General features: G+C 35.7%; 3 protein-coding genes across 4 annotated transcripts in view; 2 read left to right on the top strand and 1 right to left on the bottom strand.

Annotated features, from left to right (window-relative positions):
• The first annotated feature begins 135 nt into the window (after window positions 1-135).
• On the top strand, window positions 136-14672 carry trim55a (tripartite motif containing 55a). 2 transcript variants are annotated; one of them, XR_012386740.1, is made up of 10 exons: window positions 136-458; window positions 844-1016; window positions 3629-3806; window positions 3891-3986; window positions 4281-4426; window positions 6597-6684; window positions 6792-6814; window positions 6898-7022; window positions 10983-11487; window positions 13015-14672. XR_012386740.1 is itself a non-coding variant. In NM_001002358.1 (10 exon segments), coding segments are annotated over 10 exon segments (1338 nt in total). In that variant the 5' UTR covers window positions 164-293; the 3' UTR covers window positions 14483-14669.
• crha (corticotropin releasing hormone a) lies at window positions 13524-17341 on the bottom strand. The gene is made up of 2 exons (XM_009298729.5): window positions 16409-17341; window positions 13524-15577 (listed from the first exon to the last, which is right to left on the bottom strand). Exon 2 carries the CDS (start codon window positions 15557-15559, stop codon window positions 15161-15163), a length of 399 nt encoding a protein of 132 aa, XP_009297004.1. The 5' UTR covers window positions 15560-15577; window positions 16409-17341; the 3' UTR covers window positions 13524-15160.
• Window positions 17342-22518: 5177 nt separating this feature from the next.
• Window positions 22519-27702, top strand: part of adhfe1 (alcohol dehydrogenase iron containing 1) — a 31112-nt gene continuing 25928 nt past the window's right edge. Inside the window, 5 exon segments of the mRNA NM_207086.1 lie at window positions 22519-22584; window positions 22946-22995; window positions 23069-23121; window positions 23657-23710; window positions 24400-24554. Coding sequence (NP_996969.1) covers window positions 22532-22584; window positions 22946-22995; window positions 23069-23121; window positions 23657-23710; window positions 24400-24554 — 365 coding nt within the window. The 5' untranslated portion in view covers window positions 22519-22531.

The raw sequence follows: 27702 nt of genomic DNA, 5'->3' as shown, positions 1-27702 counted from the left end.
TGTATCTCGGTTTGGCCGCTCATTTGTATTGGGGGCAGACAGACAGCTGTCCGGTCTCGCGCATCAGTGCAGCTTTCATATATGGTCACGTAATCATGGCAACCTTGACGTACTCTTTCTAAAAACAGACCGGACACTACACGAGTGCGTGGAGGAAGGTGACGACGCGTTTTACCGTTCATGTTGTATAAGTTCCACAGCACGGGAATCAGCATTTCTTTAATAAGAGAATAAAAACAATCAAGACCCAACACACACAGAAGTGTGTTCAGCAAACGCGCGCGCCCCGGGTGATGAGCGTGACTTTGGATTACTGCCTCAGTAGATCGCGCGACACCATGGAAAGTTTGGAGAGGCAGCTCATTTGCCCCATTTGCCTTGAGATCTTCACCAAACCGGTGGTCATTTTACCGTGCCAGCACAACCTCTGCCGCAAATGTGCCAACGACATCTTTCAGGTATTATCTGCTAAATATAAATGAGAAGTTAACTAGGCATATGTTTGAACCGAACTGTACTTATCACAACAACTTACTATTGAGGTTTGTATGACCAGATGATATGTAGCTGTTTTTAGTAGTTTAGTTGTCATGCAAGTTACCAGTTTAAAGTGGCTAATGCTCTCTTACATATTCCAAAACTGCTGCAGTGATTTTAAACAGCACCCATATATTCATGAAAGCTTATTATAAGTTATACTTTTTTATTTAATTGGAACATTCAGTAGTTTGAAGCTGAGCTGGACAAAAATACACAAAACCACACTTGTCATACTATCATTTTATTTTATCATGATCAATAAATAATGTAAACTATATGTGTTACACTATGTCTGTGTTTCAGGCCTCAAACCCCTACCTACCCACACGGGGAGGCTCTTCACTGGGCTCCGGCGGCCGGTTCCGCTGTCCCTCCTGCAGACATGAAGTAGTTCTGGACAGGCACGGGGTCTATGGCCTGCAGAGGAACCTGCTGGTGGAGAATATCATAGACATGTACAAACAGGAGTCCAGCAGGTACTGTTACTGTAACTGAAACTTACAGCTTCACATTCTTTTCTCTAATCATTCATATTGATGTTTTTTCGAACCCAGGGTTTCTATTCTATTCTATTCTATTCTATTCTATTCTATTCTATTCTATTCTATTCTATTCTATTCTATTCCAGCACATGCTTGGTTTGTGTGTGCTAGACTATAAGTAGGTCAGTGTGACAGGAGCTATTTCAGACACACTTTCTGTGTTTATCAGTTGCCCCAACACACACACATTCATACCACTTTCTTTGCAGGAACCTGTTATACAATTTTGTTGTTTTCATACTGATCTGTCAGATTTAAATCATTTCACATTGTTGTTTTATTGTGCTACTTTTATTAGGTGGGAAGTTTTCAAGGATTATTTCTAAAGGTTTGTTTGTCAGTATTTAACTTACTTTGCTGAAGTAACCTAACATGTAAAGAGAGACAATTTACCCACTGTGTGTACATTTTTAAAAGGTACACATAGATCACAGAGAGTACAAAAATATGTCAAAAAACACCATAAAGTATTATATTTTGATAATTATTACACTTCAGTTATGTAGATTTCTTTACCAGCACCATTCCTGATGAGTTTGTTTAAATTGCATTAAGCCACTGTATTTAATATTTAATACACAATTTAATACATGTATATTTATTACAAGATTTTGGGTTATTACAGTCTTGAATGTCACTGATTAAAAAAAACGACTTTCTTTTTTTTGTGTGGAATGTCACACAAAAATGACCTCACAAAAAGGGTGTCATGGTGGCACAGTGGGTAGCACGATCATCTCCTTACAGCAAGAAGGTTGCTGGTTCGAGCCCCGACTAGTTCATTTGGCAATTCTGTCTGGAGTTTGCATGTTCTGCCCATGTTTGTGTTTGAGTTTCCTCCGGGTTCTAAAGTTTCCCCTACAGTCCAAAGACATTTGTTATAGGTGAATTGAATAAACTACATTGGCTGTAGTGTATCTGTGTAACGGTGTTTTCCAGCGTTGGGTTGTGGCTGAAAGGGCATCCGCTGTGTAAAACATATGCTGGATAAATTGGCGGTTCATTCCGCTTTGGCGACCCCTGATTAATAAAGGCACTAAGCCGAAAAGAAAATGAATGGATGAATTTTAACATTTATTAAGCATATTAAGATTGCTCAGTATACAAAAAAATCACAACACATCCACATTATAATAATTACATCATTTTAATGAATTTCACCTGCAGTGCTCTAAAGCAGAAAATAGACAAAAGTGAGAATTTGCTTTACATGCCAAATCACATGCATCACAAATGATACATTTATTAAAGTAGTTAGTTTTTTTAATCATTGCCAAAAAAAGAAACTGTTAACAAAGACTTGTAACATTGCAGTTTTAATGTGTTTCAGCAGAAACATAATAGTTGGCTGAGATTGTATGGGGTGGGTAGTAATATCTTGCTTGTTTTTTGCCGAGCTATGTTCAAAAGTCTTATTCGCTGTGGAATCATAGTTTGGTTTGGAAATCTCTCTGTTCAATTAAAAAAAAAAATTGGTTCATATTCAAAAAACAGCCATGAAAATCATAGGAATAAAACAATATGAGCCCATACAGACTCTATATGAACAGGCCGTCATGAGAAAAAGACTGAGAATGCCAATGTGTAAAACCAATAGACCATTTTGAGGGGTGTAAACAAAAACAATGGTCCCAACGCATTTCCTGTTTTACATTTTTAACTCTTATCGCTTCAGAGAATCGAAAAAGAGCCACATATTGATAAATAATGTTATGACAGCTGTTTTAACGTTGAGATATGATTGAATTGCCTCTTGTTACAGTTGTGAAATAGTCTGATAACAAGCAGGAAACGTTCATGGGCCAATGACATCACCACTCTGAAATGGTTCATAGATTGAAGCTTTCCTTTGTTCCTACCTCGAAAAAACTGTTGAACTCCACCAAGAACAAAGCACCTGTAGTATTTTAGCACCTGACTGTGTTCTGTTCTTTATATATTTCATATTTATATATGGTTATAATTCGTAAAAGTGTATGTTCTTAATTGTTTTATTTGTTTTATTGTCTTGCTTAGAGCAACCTTGTAGCACTTTTTTTGCCCAAGACAAATTTTCTCTCCGGACATATAAAGTTTATCCTGTGCTATCCTATCCTATCCTATCCAATCCTATCCTATCCTATCCTATCCTATCCTATCCTATCCTATCCTATCCTATCCTATCCTATCCTATCCTATCCTATCCTATCCTATCCTATCCTGTCCTAGTTCTGACAGTCCTGAGTTGGAACTTTTTTTTGTACATAGTGTAAAGCACACTTTTAAAATAAAATGAGAATGCACCTTATTTCATTAACAGCTAAGATGATCATGAAAAATATAGCAAAAATGAAAATGTCTTCTTTACCAGTGCTGGGTTGCAGCTGGAAGGGCATCCGCTGTGTAAAACATATGCTGGATAAGTTGGCGGTTCATTCCGCTGTGGCGGCCCCTAATGATGAATACAAGGACTAAGCTGAAGGAAAATGAATGAATGAATGAATGAAAAATATCTTCATAAGGATGCTCAAGGGTTTAGTCAGATCTGTCTGATTGTGTGTAAGCAGCAGTAAACCTGAGCCACAAGTGAAGGAAGAGGTGCTGATGTGCGAAGAGCATCAGGACGAGAGGATTAATATCTACTGCGTGACGTGCTCTGTTCCTACTTGTTCGCTATGCAAAGTGTTCGGGAGTCATCAGACCTGTGAGGTCGCTCCACTTAAATCTGTCTATGAGTCCCAGAAAGTAAGACGTTTTCCCATCGTTCTGCTTCCTCTCTCTCCACTGCTGTCTTCATGATGACTGACCAGTTTATGTGTACATCTACAGACAGAGCTGTCCGATGGCGTTGGCCTGTTAGTTGGAAACAATGACAGAATTCAGGGAATTATCAGTCAGCTAGAGGAAACCTGCAGATCTGTGGAGGTCAGTGTGTTCTTTATTCTTTGTTTAAGAACAGGAACAATACTCAGTTTTTGTACCATAATGCACAACATAAACCTTTATGTAAAGTATTTAAAGTTTACCTTTAACTATTGAACTTTTCAAGGTTAAAAGTTGTTGAAAGAAAGGTCAAGGTCCCATAATGCAATTCAAAAGCATTAATAAACGACAAAAAAGAACAAAAAAAAAACATGAACCACAAAATGCGGAACTGTTAATTAATAAAAATGAACTATTTTTATGTAGTGATGTCAGCGCATGTGTGTTTGTGTGCAGGAGAACGGTCGCAGGCAGAAGTCTCGTGTTTGCGAGTGGTTTGATCGCCTGTATGCTCTTCTGGAAGAACGCAGAGGAGATCTAACGCTGAAGATCACAGCAGAACAGCAGGAGAAGCTGGATTATATCAGTGGCCTACAGCGCAAGTACATGCAAATAAACACACTACACACAAAACAAAAAACAGTGTATAGTCTATATTCTCTATGTCAGGTGATAAATGAGCAAGAAAAACAGCATAAATACATATGGATTCGATGGATTTGCTCTTCAGTGTTTGGACTTTCAGCATTGAAAATGAAACCACACTGAACTGAACTGAACTAAACTTAAACTCTGAAAACTGGACTGACACAGTTTCAATCTACTAAAACTTCTGTGTTTAGCTGCTTTGACACAATCTACATTGTACAAGAGCTACAGAAATAAAGATGAACTGAATATATATATATATATATTTTATCTATCTGTCTATCTATCTGTCTGTCTATCTATCTGTCTGTCTATCTATCTGTCTATCTATCTATCTATCTATCTATCTATCTATCTATCTATCTATCTATCTATCTATCTATCTATCTATCTATCTATCTGTCTGTCTGTCTGTCTGTCTGTCTGTCTGTCTGTCTGTCTGTCTGTCTGTCTGTCTGTCTGTCTGTCTGTCTGTCTGTCTGTCTGTCTGTCTGTCTGTCTGTCTGTCTGTCTATATGAATACATATACTCAGACATAGACTGCATGTACTTGTATAATGTTTGAGTTTCCACAAAGTATTAAGCAGCAGTATTAATAACAATTGAACACAGTTTCATAATCAGCATATTAGCATGATTTCTGAAAGATCACACAAGACTGAAAACTGGAATATGATGCAAAAAATTCATCATTTCATCCAGGAAGAAATAACATAAAATACATATCAGTACCCATCTAAATCTACTTAACAGTAAAACAAATAGGTGACACATGTTCATCAAATCTACAGTTGAAGGGAACTTGGTGGAATTTGTATAAGTGCTGTTTAACAGAGTTTTTTTTTCAGTAACTATTGTCTTTGCTGTTATTTTAGGGCATATTTTATAAGTGATTTTGCAAGATACCAGTATTCTGTTTAATGTGCATTTTGGCTAATTAGGCAAGTCATTGGACAATAGTTTTAATTTCTAGACAAAAATTCCAACGGGCTGTAAGGCTATAAGCTTACTCTGCTATTCTGAACCAATAGTCGGAAACAGAAAGGATGGCGTGTTTAAATCCATTATTTATGTGACTCCATTGTAATGAATCTGACTCCATTAAAGTTGTTATCATCGTTGATAAAGCGAAAGAATCTCTACGTCTTAAAGCAGGGAAAGTTGTTAATTAAGTTACCTAATATACAGACAGTAGAATGAAACAAACTAGCATACTGTATAAAGAAATTAGCTGTAACATATGCACTGCTGAGCAACAAAGACAGTGAAAGTGCCTTTGTTAGCATATGAGGTTACGCACCGGTGTGCGGGAGATGCAGAGTAAAAGACATTCTCCCAGATCAACAGTTACCTTTCCTTCTTGCATTGTCAAACATGAGTGAAAACCAACCCCCAAAACCAGCTGAACATGAGAGCAAAGTTGAAGAGATAAAGTGGGGGAGAAGAACATTAACATACTCTCCTCAGGCCATGACCCAACAATAGTAAATATATTGTAGATTGAATTATTTTTTTATATTATTGAAATATAATCGATCAATGTCTCTGTTGATTTCATCACTACAACACTGAAGTCATAAACTGTCAAATGACACCAAACATGACAAAGTTATATGAAGGAAGAACACGAGCAGATGAATTGTGTATGGTGAAAAGCACATGGTTACTGTAAGCAAATGGCAGAGATGTGTATCGGAGCTGTGAGGAACTCTGCCTCACCAGGAGGACCCATCCCATGCTTGGAATGTCTCAGTAGTCCTTCATTAGCATAGAAAGAAAAGTATATAATGTTTTCTCAGCTTACAAGGCTAATAATATCGACCTTAAAATAATAATAACTATAATAATAAAAGTTTTTATTCCAGTAAAATATCAAATAAATAAGACTTTTTCCTGAAGATTAAATATAATAGAAAATATTGTGGGTGTCCTTGCTCCGTAAAACATCACTTGGGAAATAATTGAGAAATAATTCAAATGTCACTTGAGGACTAAAATGTTGCCTTCCGTTTTATAAAAACACAGTATCTTTGTCTGTCTTTTTAATGTTATTTTCAACACTTTTCTCTACTACTAAGTATCTTTACGTTTTCATAATGTATAATACTATTATCATCTGTGCAGGTACAGAGAGCATCTGGATAACTCAGCTAAACTAGTGGAGACAGGAATTCAGACAATGGAGGAATCTGAAATGGCTATCTTCCTGCAGGTCTGTGAAGTTCTTCATTGTGATCTTGCATGCTTTTTTTTTAAAGGAATTAAATATGCAACCAAGTTTTTCTAGTGAAATTTCTTATCAATATGTCTCTCTTACAGAACACGAAGCCTCTGCTACAACAGTAAGAACCAGATATTTATCTTTATTCTGCATCTAAACTCTTTTATTTAGTCAACTTATTCATTCTCGTCTCTTTAACCTCAGGATTGCAGAAAGCAGGAATGTGTCTCACTTAGAGAAGGTTGAGCGTGGATATGAAAACATGGATCATTTCTCTGCAAACTTCCAGTCGGAGCGAAGAGCAATCCTCAGTATAGACTTTATCAAGGGTAAACCAACTCTAATCCTTTCAGTTTAATTTTAGTCTGTCCCTTTATTGACCTTATTCTTATATGTTAAAGCAGGCACAGCCATTGGAACCTAATTGGCCTAAAAGACTTCTGTTCTCATTCACTTAAACTTAAAGAACAAGCTTGTTATGCTGACTGATTTTACAAACTGTTATTTTTATATATTTAGTCATAAGCACACTTGTTTGTAGAGAAAGTAGTTTGACCGTTTGTTATTCCAAGCCATTTTTCTTAGGGTTGCACATCATTGCAACATAGACTTATTCTAAAACGTAACCCTATATACATTTCTGGAGATTACAAATAATGTAGCCAGAGGAATGTATGGCTGCATTTCATCTTTAAAACTAGAACCTTAAGTTCGTTGACGAACTTTGATGTTGGCTTGAGAAAGCCAATGTGACTGCGCTAGGACTGGGAAAGGTCCTAAGTGGTTGCTAGGCAGTTCCTAAAATGTTTATGGCATTGCTAGGTGGTTGCTAAGCAGTTGCCAAATAGCAACACTCGTGTACATGTTTGATCAAATGCTAATACTTAGTAGACATTTCTAGCATTGTTATTGCACGTTGATAATCATTAACTAGTTGCTAGTAGCACTGGACTTATCATTATATTTTTGATAAAAATATAATGCTTAATAAGTGTGAAAGTGATGCATGCAAAAATGGCTCAAAAATGGCTCCCCACATTAGTAAAAAAAGACTTTATATAAAAATACCTTGCCATATTAATAAAAAAAATGCAGTTTAAGTCATGGAGTTTTAGCCTTGCCATATTTTGAGAAAAAAAATGCTTAAAAATTATTTATTGGAATACTATAGGTCTGATAAACCTGTAAAAATATAGCAACAAAATCGAATGTATAAAACAGCTTTTGGACAAGTTTGGGGCATGTATAATTTTTTTATATGCCCGGATTATTAAAATGTTATATTTAACATTTTTTATTCAAAAACAGTTGGTCTGATTGGCATGAGGAGATCAGCAACAATCTTAAATGCAGAAGGCAGATTTTGTAGCATGAACGACCTAGGAGGAGATACGTTTGGTTTCGAGGACAGAGTAGTATAACAGTATGTTGACTTTCTCGAGCCAACATAATGAGCGTTACAGGGCAGTATAAAGTAGTTCCTTTTTGCGCTTACCAGCTGGCTGCATTCCTCCATATGGACAGCTTTTCCACTGTTACCAGTTTGTGCGTAGCTCTACAGATTCGTCAGGGGACTTGAAAGGCAGAGCGGAGTTTCTGGGTTTGAGTAGGGTGAAGAACGGTTCCAGAAAGTGGGTAAGAAAAAAAATAAAAATAAAAATAAAATAAAGTAAACAAAGTAAATAACAGTGAGAATGTGGTCAATCAGTGCTTTTTAAAACACTATCGATTGGGTTTAGAAAAAGGGGAGAGTGGGGTCATTGGTCGGTCAGTCAGTCAGTCAGTCAACAATGGCCTATGGTGGATTTACACAAAAACAGCAGGTGCGTATGGCACTCGCACGAGAAATTTGAGATCCCATAAACCATACACAGCGGCCTTTTGTAGATTTGCGAAAGCAAAAACTACAAAAAAACGTAGCTCCTGGGACGTATTTGGCACTCTCTAGAAATGTATATAGGGGTACGTAATCAGAATGAGCCTGGGTTGACATTGTTTCAATATCGATATCACAGTGTGATCTTTCTCAATAGTCAAAATATTGCAAAATCTGGATTATAATTCAACATTTGCATGGGTTTTGGAGGTATGTGAATGAATGAGGATTTTAAAAAGAATTCAGGCCTGAAAAATTGTACATTTGTAACTTTAATAACTATTAATTTTATTGAATTACTTATAAAACAAAGACTGTGGAGCAGGACCGGCCCGTGGCATAGGCAGTATAGGCAAATGCTAAGGCCGCTGTACATCCTGGGGGGGCGCCAGAAATGAGTGGGGTTAAGTTGGTTTTGTGTTCAATATTCCTGACACACATTCAGTGATAGATGGCAATAACTTAAAAACCTCTTTCCCTAAAAAGATCTAAAGTGTGTTTCCTACAAAAAGACAAAGCTGGTTATGTTTCACAGCTGTCTTTTTCTTTTTTTTTTCGCTCGATATTACGAGCACTGCTCCGTTTAGCTTGGGATATGCGTTTAGCCGGGAGAGCTGAGCTCGCGTGGAGTGGAGCTCTCCGTAAGGGACTGTCAAAAAAGTGCTTATTTTTTTCGTTTTTTTTTTTTTTTTTTGCATTATCCTGCGTGTTTTATTTTCAACACAACTAATTTTCTCTTAAATGAGCACAACAGTTACTAAAGTAGTCGAATGCTTCATTCATTCATTCATTATAGGTCTGTGCATTCTTACATGAACACCTCTGTTATCAAACAAAACACAATGAGAGATTCATTTGCTGCTCTTCACTAAATAACTGTAGTAAACTTTAATCAATATGCAAATACAATTAAAAGTTAAATAGATTTTATAGCTTTATTTAATTTTTGTATAGGCCATTGATTTTAATAGGTTAAACCTTTTATTTTATTGTCAATATTTTCTATTGTTTGCTATTTATTCTATCATTTGAAGCTATTTGTTGTCCCATATTTTAACATCCCAACGTTGATAGATATGACAACATTGCTAATCATTAAATAGCTATAGTGCTATCTGTTAGTTTTAACGTCAGCTAATGTTATGGAAGGGCATAGATGTTTTGGAAAATAGTAATATTAACGTAGCTACCCCATCATTCCTTCCTCAAGCTAAAGTGTAAATGTTAGGTCTATTCAGCAATAACGTTAATTACATTGGCATATTTATCTGACATTTTCCCAGCTTGTAGTAGTCGATCAAAAAGCTGTTTAGTTTTTTATGACTTTACACTAGCAGTGGAATTTACTGCGATGTGACGGGGCACCACCTGAAATCTTGCCTAGGGCGCCAAATTGGTTAGGGCCGGGCCTGCTGTGGAGTACTATTTGACATTTGATTGTTCACTGCATACCTGAATACTGTTAGACTCTACAGTAAACAATCTACAAGCATAGATACAAACATACTCTAACAGTTAGAGTATGTATGTATCCATGCTTGTAGATTATTTCATTTTATGTATATGCACTCACCTACAGAACTATACCAATCAATTTAAAATGATAAATTCTTTCTGAATAGAGATTGTCAAGTCATCTGGTGAAATTAAAAAACAAAATATCGCAATGTCAGATTTTTCCAATATCAGGCAGCCCCATTGACATATAAATTCTAAAAAATGATATTAAGTTCTGAAAAAATAAATAAGTTCTAAAAGAATCTGGTAAATAAAACAACATAGGCTCATTCTGAAAATGTAGCCCTATATACATTTCTGGAGATTGTGAATTATGTAGCCAGAAGTACGTATGGCTGCATTTCGTCTTTAAAACGAACGCTATGGGGCAGTATGACGCTGCTCCTTTTCACACTTACCAAGTGACTGCTTACCACCATATGGATGGGTTTCCTGCTGTTACCAGTTTGTCCATTAGCTCAAAAAAACTAAATCCAGAAAATAAAACCAACAAATAAGTAACAGGGTGAGAATGTGGTAAAATCTTGCTGTGTTGTAAAAATCCTGCGAAAAATCTGTTTCTTTTTTTGGATTGCTTTTCAAGACACTGTTGGTTGGGTTTAGGGAAATGGGTGGGTGGGAGCATCGGGCAGTTGGTCAGTCAGTCAGGCAGTCAGTCAATCAGTCAGTTAACAGCGGCCTTTGGTAGATTTACGCGAGAACAGCAGGCGCAAATGGCACTAGCAAGAGAAATTTGAGATCTCAAAAACCACACACAGCAGCCTCTAGTGGATTTGTGAAAACAAAAACTTAGCTTCTGGGACAGATTTTGCGCTCTACAGAAATGTAAATAGGAGTACGTTATCTGAATGAGCCTGAATTGGATTAAAAGGTGAATAACCATAGGTTATTACAGATGGGGACGACAATGATGAGGATGAGGATGATGATGAAGAAATAACCGTAAATCCTGAGACTCAGGCATCTTCAGGAGCCGCACCTGCCCCAGTTCAGCAGAGACAAACCCCTGTGCCAAATCCTTCACCAATGGCAGCTGACTCTGTCCAAATGTCATCAAAGCCCAGCCAATCAGCAAACACAAATCTGACAGAGAACACACCCATGGTTACACCCACTCCAGACTCCACTCACATCCCTTCCGCAGATGCACAAGCACAGGTAAGAGCTTTGATCTTTTAAATTGTGATCCAAATTAGCGATGTCCTGGAATCATGATCGTTTAATAGTATTTTTAAGGATTTTGCAGTGAAGTATATTGAAAGGCACAGCTGATCTGAGGACATTAATCATCATAAAGCAGAGGCTACTGTGTTTGGAGTCAGTTTTAATTAACAAATAATTAAAACATTTGTTTATTCATTCTTTTTTCCTTCGGCTTAGTCCCTTATTTATCAGGGGTCGCCACAGCGGAATGAACCACCAACTATTCCAGCATATGATTGCACAGCGGATACCCTTCCAGCTCCAACCAAGTATTGGAAAACATCCATACACTCTCAGATTCACACACACATAGTCATACACCACAGCCAATTCAGTTTATTTAATTTACTTATAGCACATCTTTGGACTGTGGGGGAAACAGGATCACCTAGAGAAACCCTACACGAACACGTGGAGAACATGCAAACTCCACACAGAAATGCCACCTGGCCCAGCCGGGACTCAAAACAGTGACTTTCTTGCTGTGAGGCTGACCACTGAGCCACCGTGCCGCCCTATAATTAAAACAGTGTAGCAAATAGTTCAAATGTGGATTGAATGCCATAGACATGAATGTATATGCTATAAATGTGTGAAATGCAAAAGCGAATGAACGGTTTTGTTTACGAACACCGCATCAAATTTCTTTCTGTGATTTTCTTCACAGCACTGAGCTACAAGCCAAACGGAATCTGCGGACATTTTTTGCTATTTCTGCGCAGAAGTTTGGTCAAATTTATGCGGAATGATTTTGAGAGTATTATAACTAAAACCTTAAAACATGAACAAAAAAGTAATACCTTTTTAACTTGTATTTAATGTTTACAATGCAAATCCAATCAGATCCACTTTATTTGGTAAACAAAGCAAGTCTTTCATATAATCGTTCTGATCAGCTGTGTTGTCGCGCACGTACTGTAATGCGGGGAGGGGGGTTGAACGCGCGTACTCAAGTGCGGTGTTGTCGCATGACTACTAAAGGGCGGGACGGAGGGTGTGTCGCGTCGCGGGGGCACTTTTGATCATTTTGGAAGGGCACTTTATATCCAAGACTAAAAAGGGCATGTGCACTGCACAGGTTGAGCCCTATGTGTGCACATGCCTGATCTCTACTAAAAGACAGAAACAAATTACTTTACAAACTGTATTGTAAAGCATGAACATTTTATATTAGTTAATAATATTACATTATTATTATTATTATTATTATTACAATATTACTAAAATTCATTTAAAAACTGAATAAATATGAATTTAAACACATTTACACAGAGAATTAAATAGAATCAATGATGGGCTACAAATCTGCAGATTCCGTGTGGGCCTGGCTATAACCAATAACATGTTTCTGTTATGCAGTAGGCAATCTGAGGCATTTAGATTAGTCAACAAAATGTAAATGATCATTTTGAACTCTTCAGTGGTTATTACTGGAGTTTTATGAAGCATGTTTTGTCTTTGTAGCCAGATTATGACATACTTTCCCTCTAAACACAAATAAATGAATTCAGTTAACTGACATTAGGAATCATTATCATTGCTGTGAATTATTAGCTAATGTTAGTTTATGTGTTTACTAACATGAACAAATAATGAACAATACATTTATTGCAGTATTAATTTATCGTTGATAATGTTGAATAATGAAAATAACGTCATTCATTGTTAGTTCTTGTTAACTGAGTGAATTAACTAATGTTGTCAACTTTGCTGCTATGCATTAGTAAATGTTGAACTTTAATTAATAAATGCTGTAAAAGTATTGTACAGGAAGACACAGTGGCTCAGTGGTTAGCACTGTCGCCTCACAGCAAGAAGTTTGCTGGTTTGGAGTTTGCATGTTCTCCCTGCGTTCCTGTGGGTTTCCTCCGGGTGCTCTGATTTCCGTCACAGACCAAAGATATGCGGTACAGGTAATTGGGTAAGCTAAATTGTCCTTAGTGTATGACTCTGAGTGAATGTGTATGGATGTTTTCCAGAGATGGGTTGCAGCTGGAAGGGCATCCGCTGCTTAAAAAACATGCTGGATTAGTTGGTGATTCATTCCGCTGTGGTGACCCCAGATGAATAAAGGGACTAAGCCAAAAAGAAAATGAATGAATGAATGAAGCATTGTACATTCTTAGTTCTTTTCAGCAAATACATTAACTAACAATACTTAATGAAACCTGATTGTAAAGCGTGACTATTGTCAACATAATTATACCAAAAAACACAAAAGTCATTATCATCAATTACTGCAGACCAACCCTGTTGTGAGATACAGGTTTTTACATATAATTTACATAAAATTGAAAAAGTTTGTTGTTGTTGTTGTTGTTTCTGATATTCTAATTGTTTGAAGAAATTGATGCTGCAATTACAAAATAATTATAAAAGCAGTTCTAAAGGGGAAACATATCACCATTTCTGACCTTGACAGTAAAATACTGACTCTTTTCTAGGTTTTGGAAAAGTGAAATGATCCTTTTTGTAAAATAAAGTGTACCAAACATAAGATTAATAAGTATTAATAATTTTGTGCTGCTTAAGATTTATTAGCCAAGAAAGCTACAGCACATCCTTAAAACCTTATTATTGACCAATAGTAATTAATGTTTCAACATTACAGACCTTTAGATCATTTGTATAGTCATTTATTTACAGTTTGACTTGAAATTGAGATAAAAATGACTTCCCTGTGCTTTTTCTTCTATAAAAATTAAATATTTTGAACTTGAATTAAATAACATTGTCACTAAAATCATTGTCATGTGTGCTTTGTTAAAGTCAGAATCATAAAGAACACGATTATGGCAATGAATAACACACGTATCAATACAAGCACTGTCCATCATTAGAAGTGGAGTTAAACATGAGAAACAGGCTGGTTGTCAGAAAGCTTGAGATTTTATCCAAAAGAGCTGGCGATGAAACCAAAATTGTATTTCTGGAATTGTGACAATTACAAAACACCCATTTGCTAAATTTTCTCTGTTTAGTAGTAATTCATGTGACCACATTATAAATTCTGTAAATATTTCTGATCAGATCTTTAGCTCTGTCTGTCCTTCTTACTGTCTGTTTATCAATCCATTCATCTCATTTTCTCCTTCTTTTGCATTCATTCAGGTAACATCCGGTCCCGGCCAGACATCTGATGATGGACAACGCCACGTTTTCTCTTTCTCTTGGTTAAATATGCCAAAGTAACCCAAGACTAAACCTGATAAACCTGCAACACTACAGTTAACCTTCCAGAAAAGCCTGATGTACATCAAAATGAATATTGTATTTCTTTTCCAACAATAATTATACATTAAATAGCTAGATAAGAATAAAAAAACATTTCTTTCTGAAGTAGAGGACTAAAGTGCAAAATAAATGATGAATAAGTGAAGCCTACATCTGGTCTTTTTATACTATATAATATGTCCATATTGAGTACATGCTGTTTCCTATTAAAACAGAGAGGATGGAAAAGCATGAAAGAATAAAAAGATAGTAAACACAAAGTATTTATAAACCAGAAATCCCTAAACATACTGCATTAGAAACTGTCACAGAAAAAGTTAAATATTACAGTCTTAGCAATGCATTACTTTTTAAGGAACACTTTAAAAAAGGTGGGTTATTTTAACCCAATTCTTGGCGTAATACAGACCAAACCAACTGATGTGTTCATTTTTTAAATATAGGATCAAATTTATTTAACCCAATGTTTGGGTTTGTCCATATTTCACTCAGTTTGGGTTTAAATAACCCAGCATTTCTTAGAGTGAATGTAATGTGAAGTAGCCTATGTTTTTTAAAGTGTAGACTTAAAGTGGTAATACTTATTTCTTTTTTACACTGAACGCTGACACAACTATTTTGTGAGTTATTAATGCTTCATTTTCCTAAATCGTCCATGATCTTGCGGTTGTGGGTTACGCGCTGGGTCATTTTCTCGGCTCTCGCCATCTGCAGCACTTCACGCAGCAGGTGAAACGTCAGATCAAGCGAGATCGGCGGGTCCTCCGATCGACGCTCGCGGTCCTCTGGGCTGCTCAGGATCCCGTTACCGACACCACCGATCTGACCTCCAGACAGCCGCTGTGTGAGTTGCAGCTGAATGCGCGACGGAGCTTTCCGGTCGAGCGCGCTCGGGCTGTTGTCCAGGCGTATCCGGTACTCCTCCCCTACGCGCATCAGGACCGGCAGCGGCGCGTCCGTGTGTCCAGGAGCGCAGTCAGAGCTCCAGACGGAGAGTCCGAGGGACACCGCAACGACAACCACGTGCAGATTCATAGGGGAATTCACGGTAATCTGGAAGTATATGGGTTATTAAAAATTACTTTGCATGATTTTTAAATGAATGACAAAATGTTTTGCATTTTAAAAATACCGTGTATTTCTAAATAGGCTATATAATTTAAAGCACTTTACTTTTAAAGGTGCACATTAGCCATTGCATTATAAATTTTATAACCATTTGTTTCCAAAAGGCTTATGCTATACAAGTGCTTGGATTTAATAATGCATTTCCATATTACAAATTAGTGAAATATACAATATCTAAATATATGAGCACATGTTCAGAAGGTTCAAAAATACATTTTAAATACAAAAAGTAATGACCATATCTTATTTATTTCAGTCTTTTTAAATAGTTTATTTGTTTATTCAATTCTTGATTAAAAAATACACATAAATAATCATATCTCCAAAAAATCTGAGGGTGCATTCTCTGCTTCTAAATCCTGGTCCGTGAATCAGATGCCTAGTGGTTTAAAGTTTGAGGTAAATAACACTCTCTGTTTCAGTCTAAAGAGGAACATTGTAACAAGTGCTACAATCTTCTCCAGGATAAATCACATTTTGAGCATCAGTGGAAGCAAGAATCACTGAAATGTATGCAATGTAAAACTGTTACAATTAAGCCAGGGATCCGGTATAATGCTATTTAATGAATGATGTTTACTTTCGCAATGTTCATGCAAGCCCTCTACTTTCTAAACTATAGCCTTATTTAAACAAACAAAAACAACTGCGCTTATTCGATTTCATTAGGCTATTTGAAAACAATTATTAAACGAAAAACATTATGCTCATTAAATTACTTTTTGTGTCATCTATATGTTCTGAGTTGATGCTCACCTCAGTCGGTGTCCTCCAGAAACCAATTGTCGATGAGAGTCTGCTGTCTGGGAGCGAGCATCGCTGGGCTTTTATTTATATGAGCACCTTATTTCTCAGATGACAGAAACAGCACAATGAGTCACTGAATTATTGGCTGCGGTTTGACTAAATCTAAAATGAAAATGCTCTTGCATTCCGTCGTGTGTTTAGTTTCACGCTGTAGATTGAATCGAGAGCCTGTCTCCTCTGAATTAACAGAGACTTTCTTAATTCGTGTTAATGAATCTGACTCAGTCTCCGGTAATTGAGGGACTCTGCTGATGACGCAGTGACGCGCCTAGGGACGGCAGCGCATCTCCACCTGTTTGGATCATTTGGCACCGATGCCCGCAAGATCTGATGAGACACCTGTAAACATCCAGGGTACGGTGTCAAAGGGCATCCACCGTGGGATCAGCATGTTTACATAAAATATTGACCGGTGGATATGCAGGATTATTCATTAATTTATTTTCTTAAGAGTGGGAATCATGGCGCACAAACACAAATGCGCAGGCAACTCTCTCGCTATAAGTTTTTTTTCTTATTTTTACTGAGTCAGCGGTTATTTTTATGCAAGTAATGTAGGCCTGGTCATGTTTCACAGTTAACAGGGAACGTTCTTTGAACTTTGGGGCAACAGTAATGCACAAACGTTGTAACGAAACGTCCCTAACCTCCTTAATAAAAAAAAAGATATCGTTATATATAAATATAAAATATTTATATGGTGTATTTGGGTAATCTGACTGGGGCATTGAGTAATTTGGACACCTATGCTTCAGTGTGTTTATTTCTGTTCTACCAAAATTCAGTCGACATGACTTTTATTATAAATTTAGCTAGGACTTTATGAGTGAAATCACATTGGGGGGTCCAGGGCACTTGCTCTCATCAACATTGGATGACAAGGTCAGTGATTCTGACTAGATTAAAAATAAGGAGATTAACCTTTTATGATTAACACAATGTTCCCAATTGTTGTTAAATCATGTTATATTTTGTGTTAAAGTGTTGAAAATATTTTTTTCGATTTATTTTCTTTCTAGCATTTTTTGGTGTCCCACATTATCAAATATGATTTGATAAAGACAGACTTTTGAGTTATTAAGCCAGAATTCTGAGTTATTAAGTCAGAATTCTGAGTTATTAAGTCAGAATTCTGAGTTATTAAGTCAGAATTCCGAGTTATAGTTGGAATTCAGAGTTAATGAGGCAGAATTTCGAGTAATGAAGTCAGAATTCTGAGTTATAAAGTCAGAATTTCCAGTTATTAAGTCAGAATTCCAAGTTATAAAGTCATAATTCTCAGTTAAAAAGTCTGAATTCTGAGTTATTAAGTCATAATTCTGAGTTATTAATCCAGAATTCCGAGTTATAGTCGGAATTTTGAGTTAATAAGGCAGAATTTCAAGTAATGAAGTCAGAATTCCCAGTTATTAAGTCAGAATTTCGATTAATAAAGTCAGAATTCACATTTAATAAATCAGAATTCCTAGTTATAGTCAGAATTCCGAGTTATTAAGTCAGAATTCAGTTAAAGAGTTAGAATTCTGAGATATAAAGTCAAAGTTCTGAGTTATACAGCCAAAATACAGAGTTATTAAGTCAGAATTCTGAGTTGTAAAGTCAGAATTTCCAGTTATTAAGTCATAATTCTGAGTTAAAAAGACATAATTCTGAGTTATAAAGTCAGAATTCTGAGTTATAAAGTCAGAATTCCCTGTTATTAAGTCAGAATTCAGAGTTAAAGAGTTAGAATTCCAAGTGAAGTCAAAATTCTGAGTTAAAAAGTCAGAATTTCAAGGTATTAAGTCATAATTCTGAGTTAAGTCAGTATTGTGAGTTATAAAGTCAGAATTCCCAGTTATTAATTCAGAATTGCCAGTTATTAAATCAGATTTTCTAGTTATTAAGTCAGAATTCTGAGTTATAAAGTCAGAATAACTCATAATAAATTAATGACTTAATGACTCGCAATTCTGACTTAATAACTGGCAATTCTGAATTAATAACTGAATTCTGACTTTATAACTCAGATATCTGACTTTATTACTTGCCATTCTGACTTTACAACTCACAATTCTCACTTAATAACTCACAATTCTGACTTTATAACTCGCAATACTGACTTAATAACTCACAATTTTGACTTTATAACTCAGAATAATGACTTAATAACTCACAATTCTGACTACTCTCTTTACTTTTTTACATTGTATTTTATTTTTTTGTTTTTTTATTCAGTGGCAGGAATGGGCTTCCATAGGATAGACACCGAAATAGAGAGCTGAAGTCAAAATTACAAAAAGTGTGCCAGATTACCTGCATTCACCCTCCGTTTCAGACACTTCAGAGAAATGCAATCCAATAAGTTTCATAAAAATAATAAAAGAATTAGTGCTGAGCAAAGATTAATTGCATCCAAAATAAACATTTGTTCTGACATATATGTGTGTGTACTGTTCATATTTAGTAACACTAAATACACATACATGCAAACTTGAGAAACTGTTTATTTATATTTATATTTAAGATAGATATGATATATAAATTAAATACCCATGCAAAAAAAGTTTTTGTTTTGCAAATGTGTTGGTATTACATGTACTTGACAACATTCCCCACTGATGTTTAATAAATCTAGTAAAACTACCGTGAGAAAAAGTCCCATCTATATTTAAATGGATATATAAACGCTTCTATTTCAGACAGTCATGCTTTCTCTTCAGTCATGGGCGCATACCCGTCGGCAGGTGGCGGTCAAACACGAGCTGTCGTCTCGAGGACGCGGACTCGGGGGCACGAGCATATGGCGAGCGGAATGGGTCAATAACTTGACGCTGCAACGTTCACTCGTCTCACTGAACGTGACGTCTGCGTCTGCCGAACGTGACGTCTTCGTCTGCCGAACGTGACGTCTGCGTGTGCCGAACGTGTCGTCTGCGTCTGCCCCATTACTGTTCCGCTGCTTTAACGTGACGTCTGCGTCACGTCTGCGTCTGCTTCAAGGGTTTGCAGCAGATTGCTCTCATTTATGCTTTATTATACCTATTCATTCTTTATCAGTGTTTTCACTTATCCACAGTTATGTTTCATTTGCAATTAAGTGCTTTTTACCTTTCTTATTTATAGTTTTTTATTTCAAATGGTAAATATTTATACAAATGATTTAAACATTTTGGTATGCCATATATGGTTATTCCTATATTGCTTCTTTTATTGTGGATACAGCTGATTGGTGTGTGTCTACAGTTTGCAGCAGTGTGTGTGCACACCTGATGGCTGTGTTTGACCTATAGTTCATGTGTGTGCTCATATGAAAGCCTTTGCTTTGAAATTGCAAGGAAATTCCATTATGAAAAATGTCTGTGTCAAAAGCATCCAAGTGTGTTTAGTGATTTGCAAATGACTGTGTGTAATGTTTTGCTAACAGTATGAAGCTATGTGCCTACAGTTGTGCAGATCTCGCCTTGTGTTTTGCTCCATGATTGTACGGTTTTGCTAACTGTAGGAAAAGTTTAATTTTAGTGTGTTAGCAATCATGAAAAACTGTAACTGGGTATTAGGTATAAACTAGGCTATTATATTTATCTACAATACATTTGTTAACAGTAGTATAGCTGTAAATATTAGTCTTCAATAAATATGTTTAACAGGAGTTATAAATAAATAATCTTCAATAAATATGGACGGCAATGTTGCAGTATGGAAGAGGAAGCACGGAAGGGAGGAAGATTGGTAAACAGGAGACAGGGCATGGGATTTTTTTTATATATTGAAATGTACACATCACCAGAAAGCTGAATAAAACACTTTACATTTGTTGTATGGTTTTTATTAGGATAGGGCAATATTTAGCTTTCTGTCTATCACTGTTTGGTGAATACAGTATGTTCATGTACTTTATAGCAATACCTCTGAAACAAATCAAACCCAGATTATATCAGTATTAGTCAGGTAGAAATTATACGAGTGTTTAAGATTGAGATCAGCAGTGTGTAAATGAAGCAAACAGATTCATCTTGAATGAGGCGTGTGTGTTCTGTACGGTGTTAAAATTGTGTTTTGTTATAGTGTTGTAAAGTTTTGGATGAAGTGTTTCATTTTGCAAAAGGTCTGATGTGTTCTGCTGTTTGTGTGTGTGTGTGTGTGTGTGGAAATTGTGTGTAGTGTTTTGACAAAATGAGCCTTCATTTCAAAATTGTGCTCGAGCAATCAAAAAAAAAAAACTGTAAATGAACATTGACTCACTTACAGTTTTTTTACACACAATTACTTGTACTTCAGACACAATGACTACAACATGTGACTGATGTACTAACCCCCTGAACCAATGCAGCTAAACTACAAGCACAATTCCTGCTTTACACTCAAACTGCAGGTTTAAAACACACTTTTTTTTCAAAACACAACACACAATTCTCTGCATTTGGCACAAATTTCATGCAGAACATCTCTTGTTTTTACAAGGAACACACTGTCATTCACAATTGTAAAGTCAGTTGTCCTACTTTGTATACTAACTCATGACATGAGTAAACACCTGTCACACAGAATTGCAATTTAGAAATCAGAGCTCATCTGGTTCATAACTGGTTCACTGTCCACCCATGTTTTTAGTTGTTTATCTCCTTCCATATTCTCCATTCCTTAAAGATTTTTTTTTCTGCTTGGGGATGGAAAGTGTATGCCGAAATATACAAGTAATTGTGTGTAAACAATTAAGAAAAACTGTAATAGTGACATTCTGCCACCTACTGGCGATTTTAGTTTTTAGTTTAGATGTTACATTTAAAGCAAATTTTAATTTTTTTAAATTATTTCAAATAACATTAGGCTATTCAACGTTTTAAGATTAAACATCACTGTTTTGGTTATTATTATGAATGGTTCAGGGTTTGGGTAATATTAGGAAATAATATGACAATTTAAAATAACGCTTTTCTATTTTAATATACTTATTTATTCATAAGATGCAAAGTACATTTTTTGACACTATTATGTCGCATGATTTTTCAGTGTATTGTCAAAGTTGTGCTGTTAAATATTTTTCTATGATATTTTTACAGGATTGATTGATTGAATCCTGGCAAATTATTATTCAAAATATAAATACTATTAATGTAACATTATTGCTGAATAAAAATATTAATTTTCTTTCAAAAAAGAAAGGAAACAAATGAAAAATAAATTATGTTATGTTTTTTTTATTTGTCAAAGAATCATAATATTGTTTTAAATGTAAAATAAAGAAGAAAGATGCTTTAAAAACAACACAATAATGGTTAATGTAATTTTCTATTTTTCTAATATTTTACAGCAAAAGTATCAGATCTAACAGTTGATAGTGGTCGATGAGTTGGTCATCACTGATATGCTGTAGGCTACATTAAACATGTAAAAAATTAAAACACAATAAGACTCAAATGTAAAACAAATTAAAAAAGGATTTTACAAAACTAAACAACATGAATATATTAATAAACAACCTAAACTTTACCTCCGGAGACATTTGTTATTTTTGTTATACATTTTTTATACGTTTTAATGCTATCTTGAAAACAAATATCATTATATATTAACATATTTATATATAATTTGCACATAATTATTGTATATTGTATAAGTTAGCCGGCAAAAAGCAGACAGACGCACTAAAAACTGCTCAAATATATATATTTAAAAAAAAAGGTAGACGCAGACGTCATGTAACAAGTCAGACGTTGATGTCACGTCCATTGAGAGGAATGTATGAAGGGCAAGAAATTGTGCACTGCCTCACACACTGCACTGAGCCGTGTGAGCAGCGTGTTATGATACGTGTTAGCAAAAAAAATAAATAAATAACTTCACTGCTACACGTGAATCACGCGTAACGTCTGGCTTGACACTTCACTGCCACACGTGATTTACGTGACGTCTACGTGACGTCAACGTGACGTCTACGTCACGTCTGCGTCTTAAATTGCATGGATTTAATAGCAAAAAAAAATATTTTTTAAGACGTCAGTGAGACGTTCAGTGAGACGTTCAGTGAGACGAGTGCACGTTGCAGCGTCAAGTTATTGACCCATTCCGTACGCCATACGAGCAGACGTCATGGCAGGAGGTGAAAGAGTCGCGCGTCTGATGCGTCAGCTCGCCAGCGCGGCGTAAGTTTAAATATTTTAGTTTATAAAGTTAATGTATTGAGGTGTGTTTTTTAGTCAGTGCAACTTTAATATTTCTATGTATGTATAGGCTAAGCTTGTTAACCCAGCTCAATCCCCTGTGAGTTGTAAACAAACCTATTAAAGGGGTAGTTCACACGAAAAAAATCTCACACATTCTAGGCTACAGAGTTCGTGTGGGTTCAAAAACCTGCATGCATTTTAATCTTATGTGAATCAAAAAGGAAAATGTTGAAATCTTCATTTATTTTAAATGATTTTTAAAATAAAATACTGAGTTGTCCTGTAAGTTACAACTCATTTTTGCTTTCAGTTGAATAGGGATTTGTTCCGTGTTTTATAGGTGCAGATGCCCCGCTCATTCTCAAGCATATTCTCACTCTTATAACCGAGGTAAAGTATTTCAGGGATTTTTCTCAGATTAAAATGGACATATGTTGTATATAACAACATGTTGTGTGTATAGCTTCTGCAGGTGAGGCTCATGTTTGTGACAGGAAAACAGACTATGCTTTTGAAGTAAGTGCACAACATGCATGCATTTATTATAAAATATCTGTTTGTGAAATATAGTTTCACCTCTTTTTTTTTCTTCTTTTTTTTTTTTTAAACATTTTTCCAGTTTTAAATTATTAACATTTATAGCAAAACACTTTCCTCTTAAAGGGACAGTTCTTACAAAAATGACAATTCTGTTAACATTTACTCACCCTTGACTTCCATACTAGATTGAGATTTCTTTTTGTTCTGTTAAACACAAAAGATCTTTTTAAAAATGTTGTAAATCAGTAACCATTGACTTCCTTATTATGACATGTCAATGGTTACAGATTTCTCAATTCCTTCAAAAGATTTTCAACAGAACAAAAATACTCAAGCTGGTTTGGAAGAAGTCGAGGTTGAGCACATGATGCCTGAATTGTCATTTTTGGGTGAACTATGTCTCTAATGAATGTCAGGCAAAAAGATGCAATCATATGTTTGTGTAATTATGTAGAAATCACATCTCAACATCGTTATAATGAGAATAATTAATTTCAAATTTGTTTTTCAGATGGCTTGTTCAAATATAAGGTTTGGAGCAGGAGTTACCAGAGAAATTGGCATGGTAAACCTTCTTTTTTTAAATAATAAAACAAAAATCACAATTATATCATTCTTGTATCAGCACTTTTATTTAATATAATGATAATAAATAAATGAAGGATACAGCAAGCGATTTTTCATAAAGATGTAAATACTCATGAGAAGTGCTAGCAATTCAAAGTTTCAGGAATTATTAGAAAAAATACAATTGCAAATAGGGAAGGATTAAAGAAAACTACATCATGTTTATTCATTCATTCATTCATTTTCTTTTTGGCTGAGTCCCTTTATTAAACTTGGGTCGCCACAGCAGAATGAACCGCCAACTTATCCAGCATATGTTTTATGCAGCGGATGCCCTTTTAGCTGCAACCCATCACAGGGAAACATCCATACACATTCATTCACACACATACGCTACAGACAATTTAGTCTACCCAATTCACATATAGTACATGTCTTTGGACTTGTGGGGGAAACCGGAGCACCTGGAGGAAACTCATGCGAACATGGGGAAAACATGCAAACAACACAGAAATGCCAACTGGCCCAGCCGAGGCTCGAACCAGCAACCTTCTTGCTTTGAGGCAATTGTGCTACCCACTGCGCCACCGTGCAGCCCTACTTAATGTTTGCATAATACTTTAAAATCTCTGTTCAGTTCAGTTTTGGTGCCGACGGTCATTAGTTGTTATTGCATGATTTGATCAGGATTTGCAGAACATGGGAGCACGTAATGTGTGTCTGATGACTGACAGGACCTTGTCTCAGCTGCCGCCAGTCGCAGCAGTTCTGGACTCACTGATAAAACATGGAGTCAAACACAAGCTCTATGAGGATGTACGAGTAGAACCAACAGACAAAAGGTGAAAATGCAACAGAAAATGTGTCAAAAACATAAAAAAACACGCCTGCATTTTCTCACAACACATGCAAATAGCACAGAACACAACAGAAATGTTTCAAAAACCCAAAAACGTGACGGACCTGGCTGGGATTTGCTTAATGGGCTGTGACTAGTTCAAGTTCAAGTTGCTTTATTGGCATGACATTCAGTACAGTATTGCCAAAGCAATTTAAATATGCAATATATTAAAACCATAAAAAAATAAAATAAATAAAAAATTATAATAGTAATACAGTAGATAAGAAATAATGACAAAAAACTGAATACATTTGATAAATAGAACAATAATAATAATAATAATAATAATAATAATAATAATAATATTAATAACAAGTTTAAATTATTTAAATAATATACATAAATTTACATTAACCATTTCTTATGGTGTGTAGGGTGTATACATATTTTACAGCAAGTCTAGATGTCAATTCATTGTCTCTGAGTACATTGTAAAGTTTTTCTGAGTCATTAAAATTAAAAAATGAATTAGTAAATGTTTTAAATTGGGGGAAAAATATTTCTCTAGTCGTGGTGTATTTGGGGCAGAACAGAAGGAAGTGTGTTTCATCCTCTATTTGGTTTGTGTCAAACTGTTTGCATAATCTCTGTTTTTTAGGAGTCCAGGATTTTTTATATCTGCCCTTTTCTATTTCTAGGTCATGATCACAGAGGCGATATTTAGAAAGAATGTATTTTTCTTTTAATTGTTTTAATGATAAATAATTTGCCAACTGTGTGGTTCTGTTTAGGGCCGAATAACATTGAAGTTTAGTCTGGAGGTTGAATTCAGTTTTTAGTTTTTCATCATAATTATATTTTAATGCTTTGTCAATTTGTTTATGAAGGTTTTGTTTGGGGATGGGTTCGGTTTGTGTTTTTTTAAGAAGTTCAGATACCAGTGTGTTTAGAGGATGAGACACTGTAGGTTTTTCATTAGCCAGAAGGGCTTTATATTGGACAGACTGGGGGTCAGACTGATGCAAGTGCAGCCAGAACTGAACAGCTCGTTTCTAAATCTCTAAGTTTAGCGGGAATAAACCCAGTTCAGCCCTGCAGGCAATATTAGAGGTGTTTCTATGGATATGTAAAATGTTTTTAGCAAATTATAATTGTGTTCCTTCAATTGACCATTGCTCAGTGAAGTTGTATGTGATCTTTGAAAGGTGAACTTTTGTTTATTTTGACATCCTGATTACACGATTTCCTTGTCTTTTGTATTTTATTGACCTAAATAGTCGTGTCCGTCACATTTTAGGGTCCCCTTAAAGCATTTCTGTTGTACTCCATGCATGTGTTGTAAGAAAGTGCAGGTGTTTTCTTAATTTGTTTGCGTTGTTGGGAAAATGCAGTGTGTTTTTATGTGTTTGCAACATGTCAGACTGATGAGGATCTTTTAATAATATGCTGGCGTTTTTTGTAATTGCATGTGTTTTCTTAAATTGCAGAACGGTAAGCTCTCGAGGAAGTTGATTAGTAAAGTAGTGTGTGATTATTAGGGGGTCAAGCGCGAAGCGCTGAAACCCTATTGTTTTTGTTAAGATTTTTATTATTATTATTATTATTATTATTATTCTGCCGAAGTCACTATTGCCCAGACCAAACCGTAAGGCCGAGAGAGCTGAAACTTGGCCAGATCGTAGTACCCCAGTACACTACGTTCTGGCCAAAGATCAGCCAAATCAGACCATAGGTGGCGCTATGGCACCAAAAACCCACTTTTTGGACATTTTTGGCCGCTATTCGTTCACCGTTTCTCATAGACTCAAAAACTTTACATTTTTTGAATCCCTGGGTTAACCTGAACAAAAGTGTATAGCAGAAATTTTTGCTCTACGACGCTCCGTTTTCCCGCTACATCGCGATTTATCCGAAACCTACTTTTGCGAACTAGTCCTAGGTTTTTCACTTAATCTAAACCAAACTAGCTCTCAAATGTTCTCTAGACACTGAATATCAATAATTATCAAAAAAAAGTTGACATTTTTATTCTCACTCGAAACAGTACACAACAATGTTTGATGCTAATTGAAGCTAAATGCTAAATGGAGCTATAACTTTTGATCGGAATAAGATATCATCACCAAACTTGGTACACACATGTATAAGCTCAATTCGATGTGACAGTGCGAAAACAGCGGACTTTGGCCACATGGTGGCGCTATAAAGCTTAAAAACCATAAAATGACCCTAACCTTACAACCGTTAGTCCGATCAGCTTGAAATTTGTCATGCAGTGTCTTTGACCAGTTTGCCATAACATATTATAAGGACAAAGGCACATCTCCAAAAACATGGCCGCCATTAGCCAATTAAAATTGTGCAGCCATTTAGCAAGGTTAACGATCAACGATCGGAACGAAACTCGCTGGGCATGTTTGACTCATTGTCCTAGAGGTCTGTAAGAATTTTGAAGGAAATCGGCCACTAGGGGGCGATTTTACGCAATTTTACGGTGTAATGGGCTGTGTATCACACAACCTTTTGCAAAACCACACAAAATACATATCATATGATAGGCCTGCTCATACCGAACAGTTTGACACTAAAACCACTGCTGTCACTTACACTGTTCATTAAATATTCATCAATATATGATAAACCTACTTTTGCGAACTAGTCCCTGGTTTTTCACTCAATTGCAACGAAATCAGTGTTGTTAGAATCTCTGGACTGTGTAGATAAATAATTATCAAAAAAAAATTAAACTTTTCAGTTTGGCTAGCTGTAACAGGCTAATTTACAAAAGGGGCGTGTCCACACGAACCTACATGCCTGTAAACCAATAAGGAAAGCCCAAAACATCACATAAACTGGTGAGCACATGTGTCATATCAATGAGAAGAAACTTGCAAAATTTTGTGAAGATTAAGCCATAGGTGGCGCTATAATAGCAAAAATAGTTTTAAAAACATGCCAAATGGCTTAAAAATAAAGTAAATGTGCTTCATTTAAACACTATTTCACAAATACACTTATTCTACATATCATATGATAGGTCTGCTCATACTGAACAGTTTGACACTATAACAATTGCTGTCACTCACACCGATCTTTAAAAAACCATCAATATAAACAAAACCTACTTTTGCGAACTAGTCCCTGGTTTT

Source organism: Danio rerio, chromosome 2 (assembly GCF_049306965.1).
Source record: "Danio rerio strain Tuebingen ecotype United States chromosome 2, GRCz12tu, whole genome shotgun sequence".
NCBI lineage: Eukaryota > Metazoa > Chordata > Actinopteri > Cypriniformes > Danionidae > Danio > Danio rerio.
Note: the sequence above shows the minus strand (reverse complement) of the source record. Positions and strands in the feature narration are given on the sequence as shown.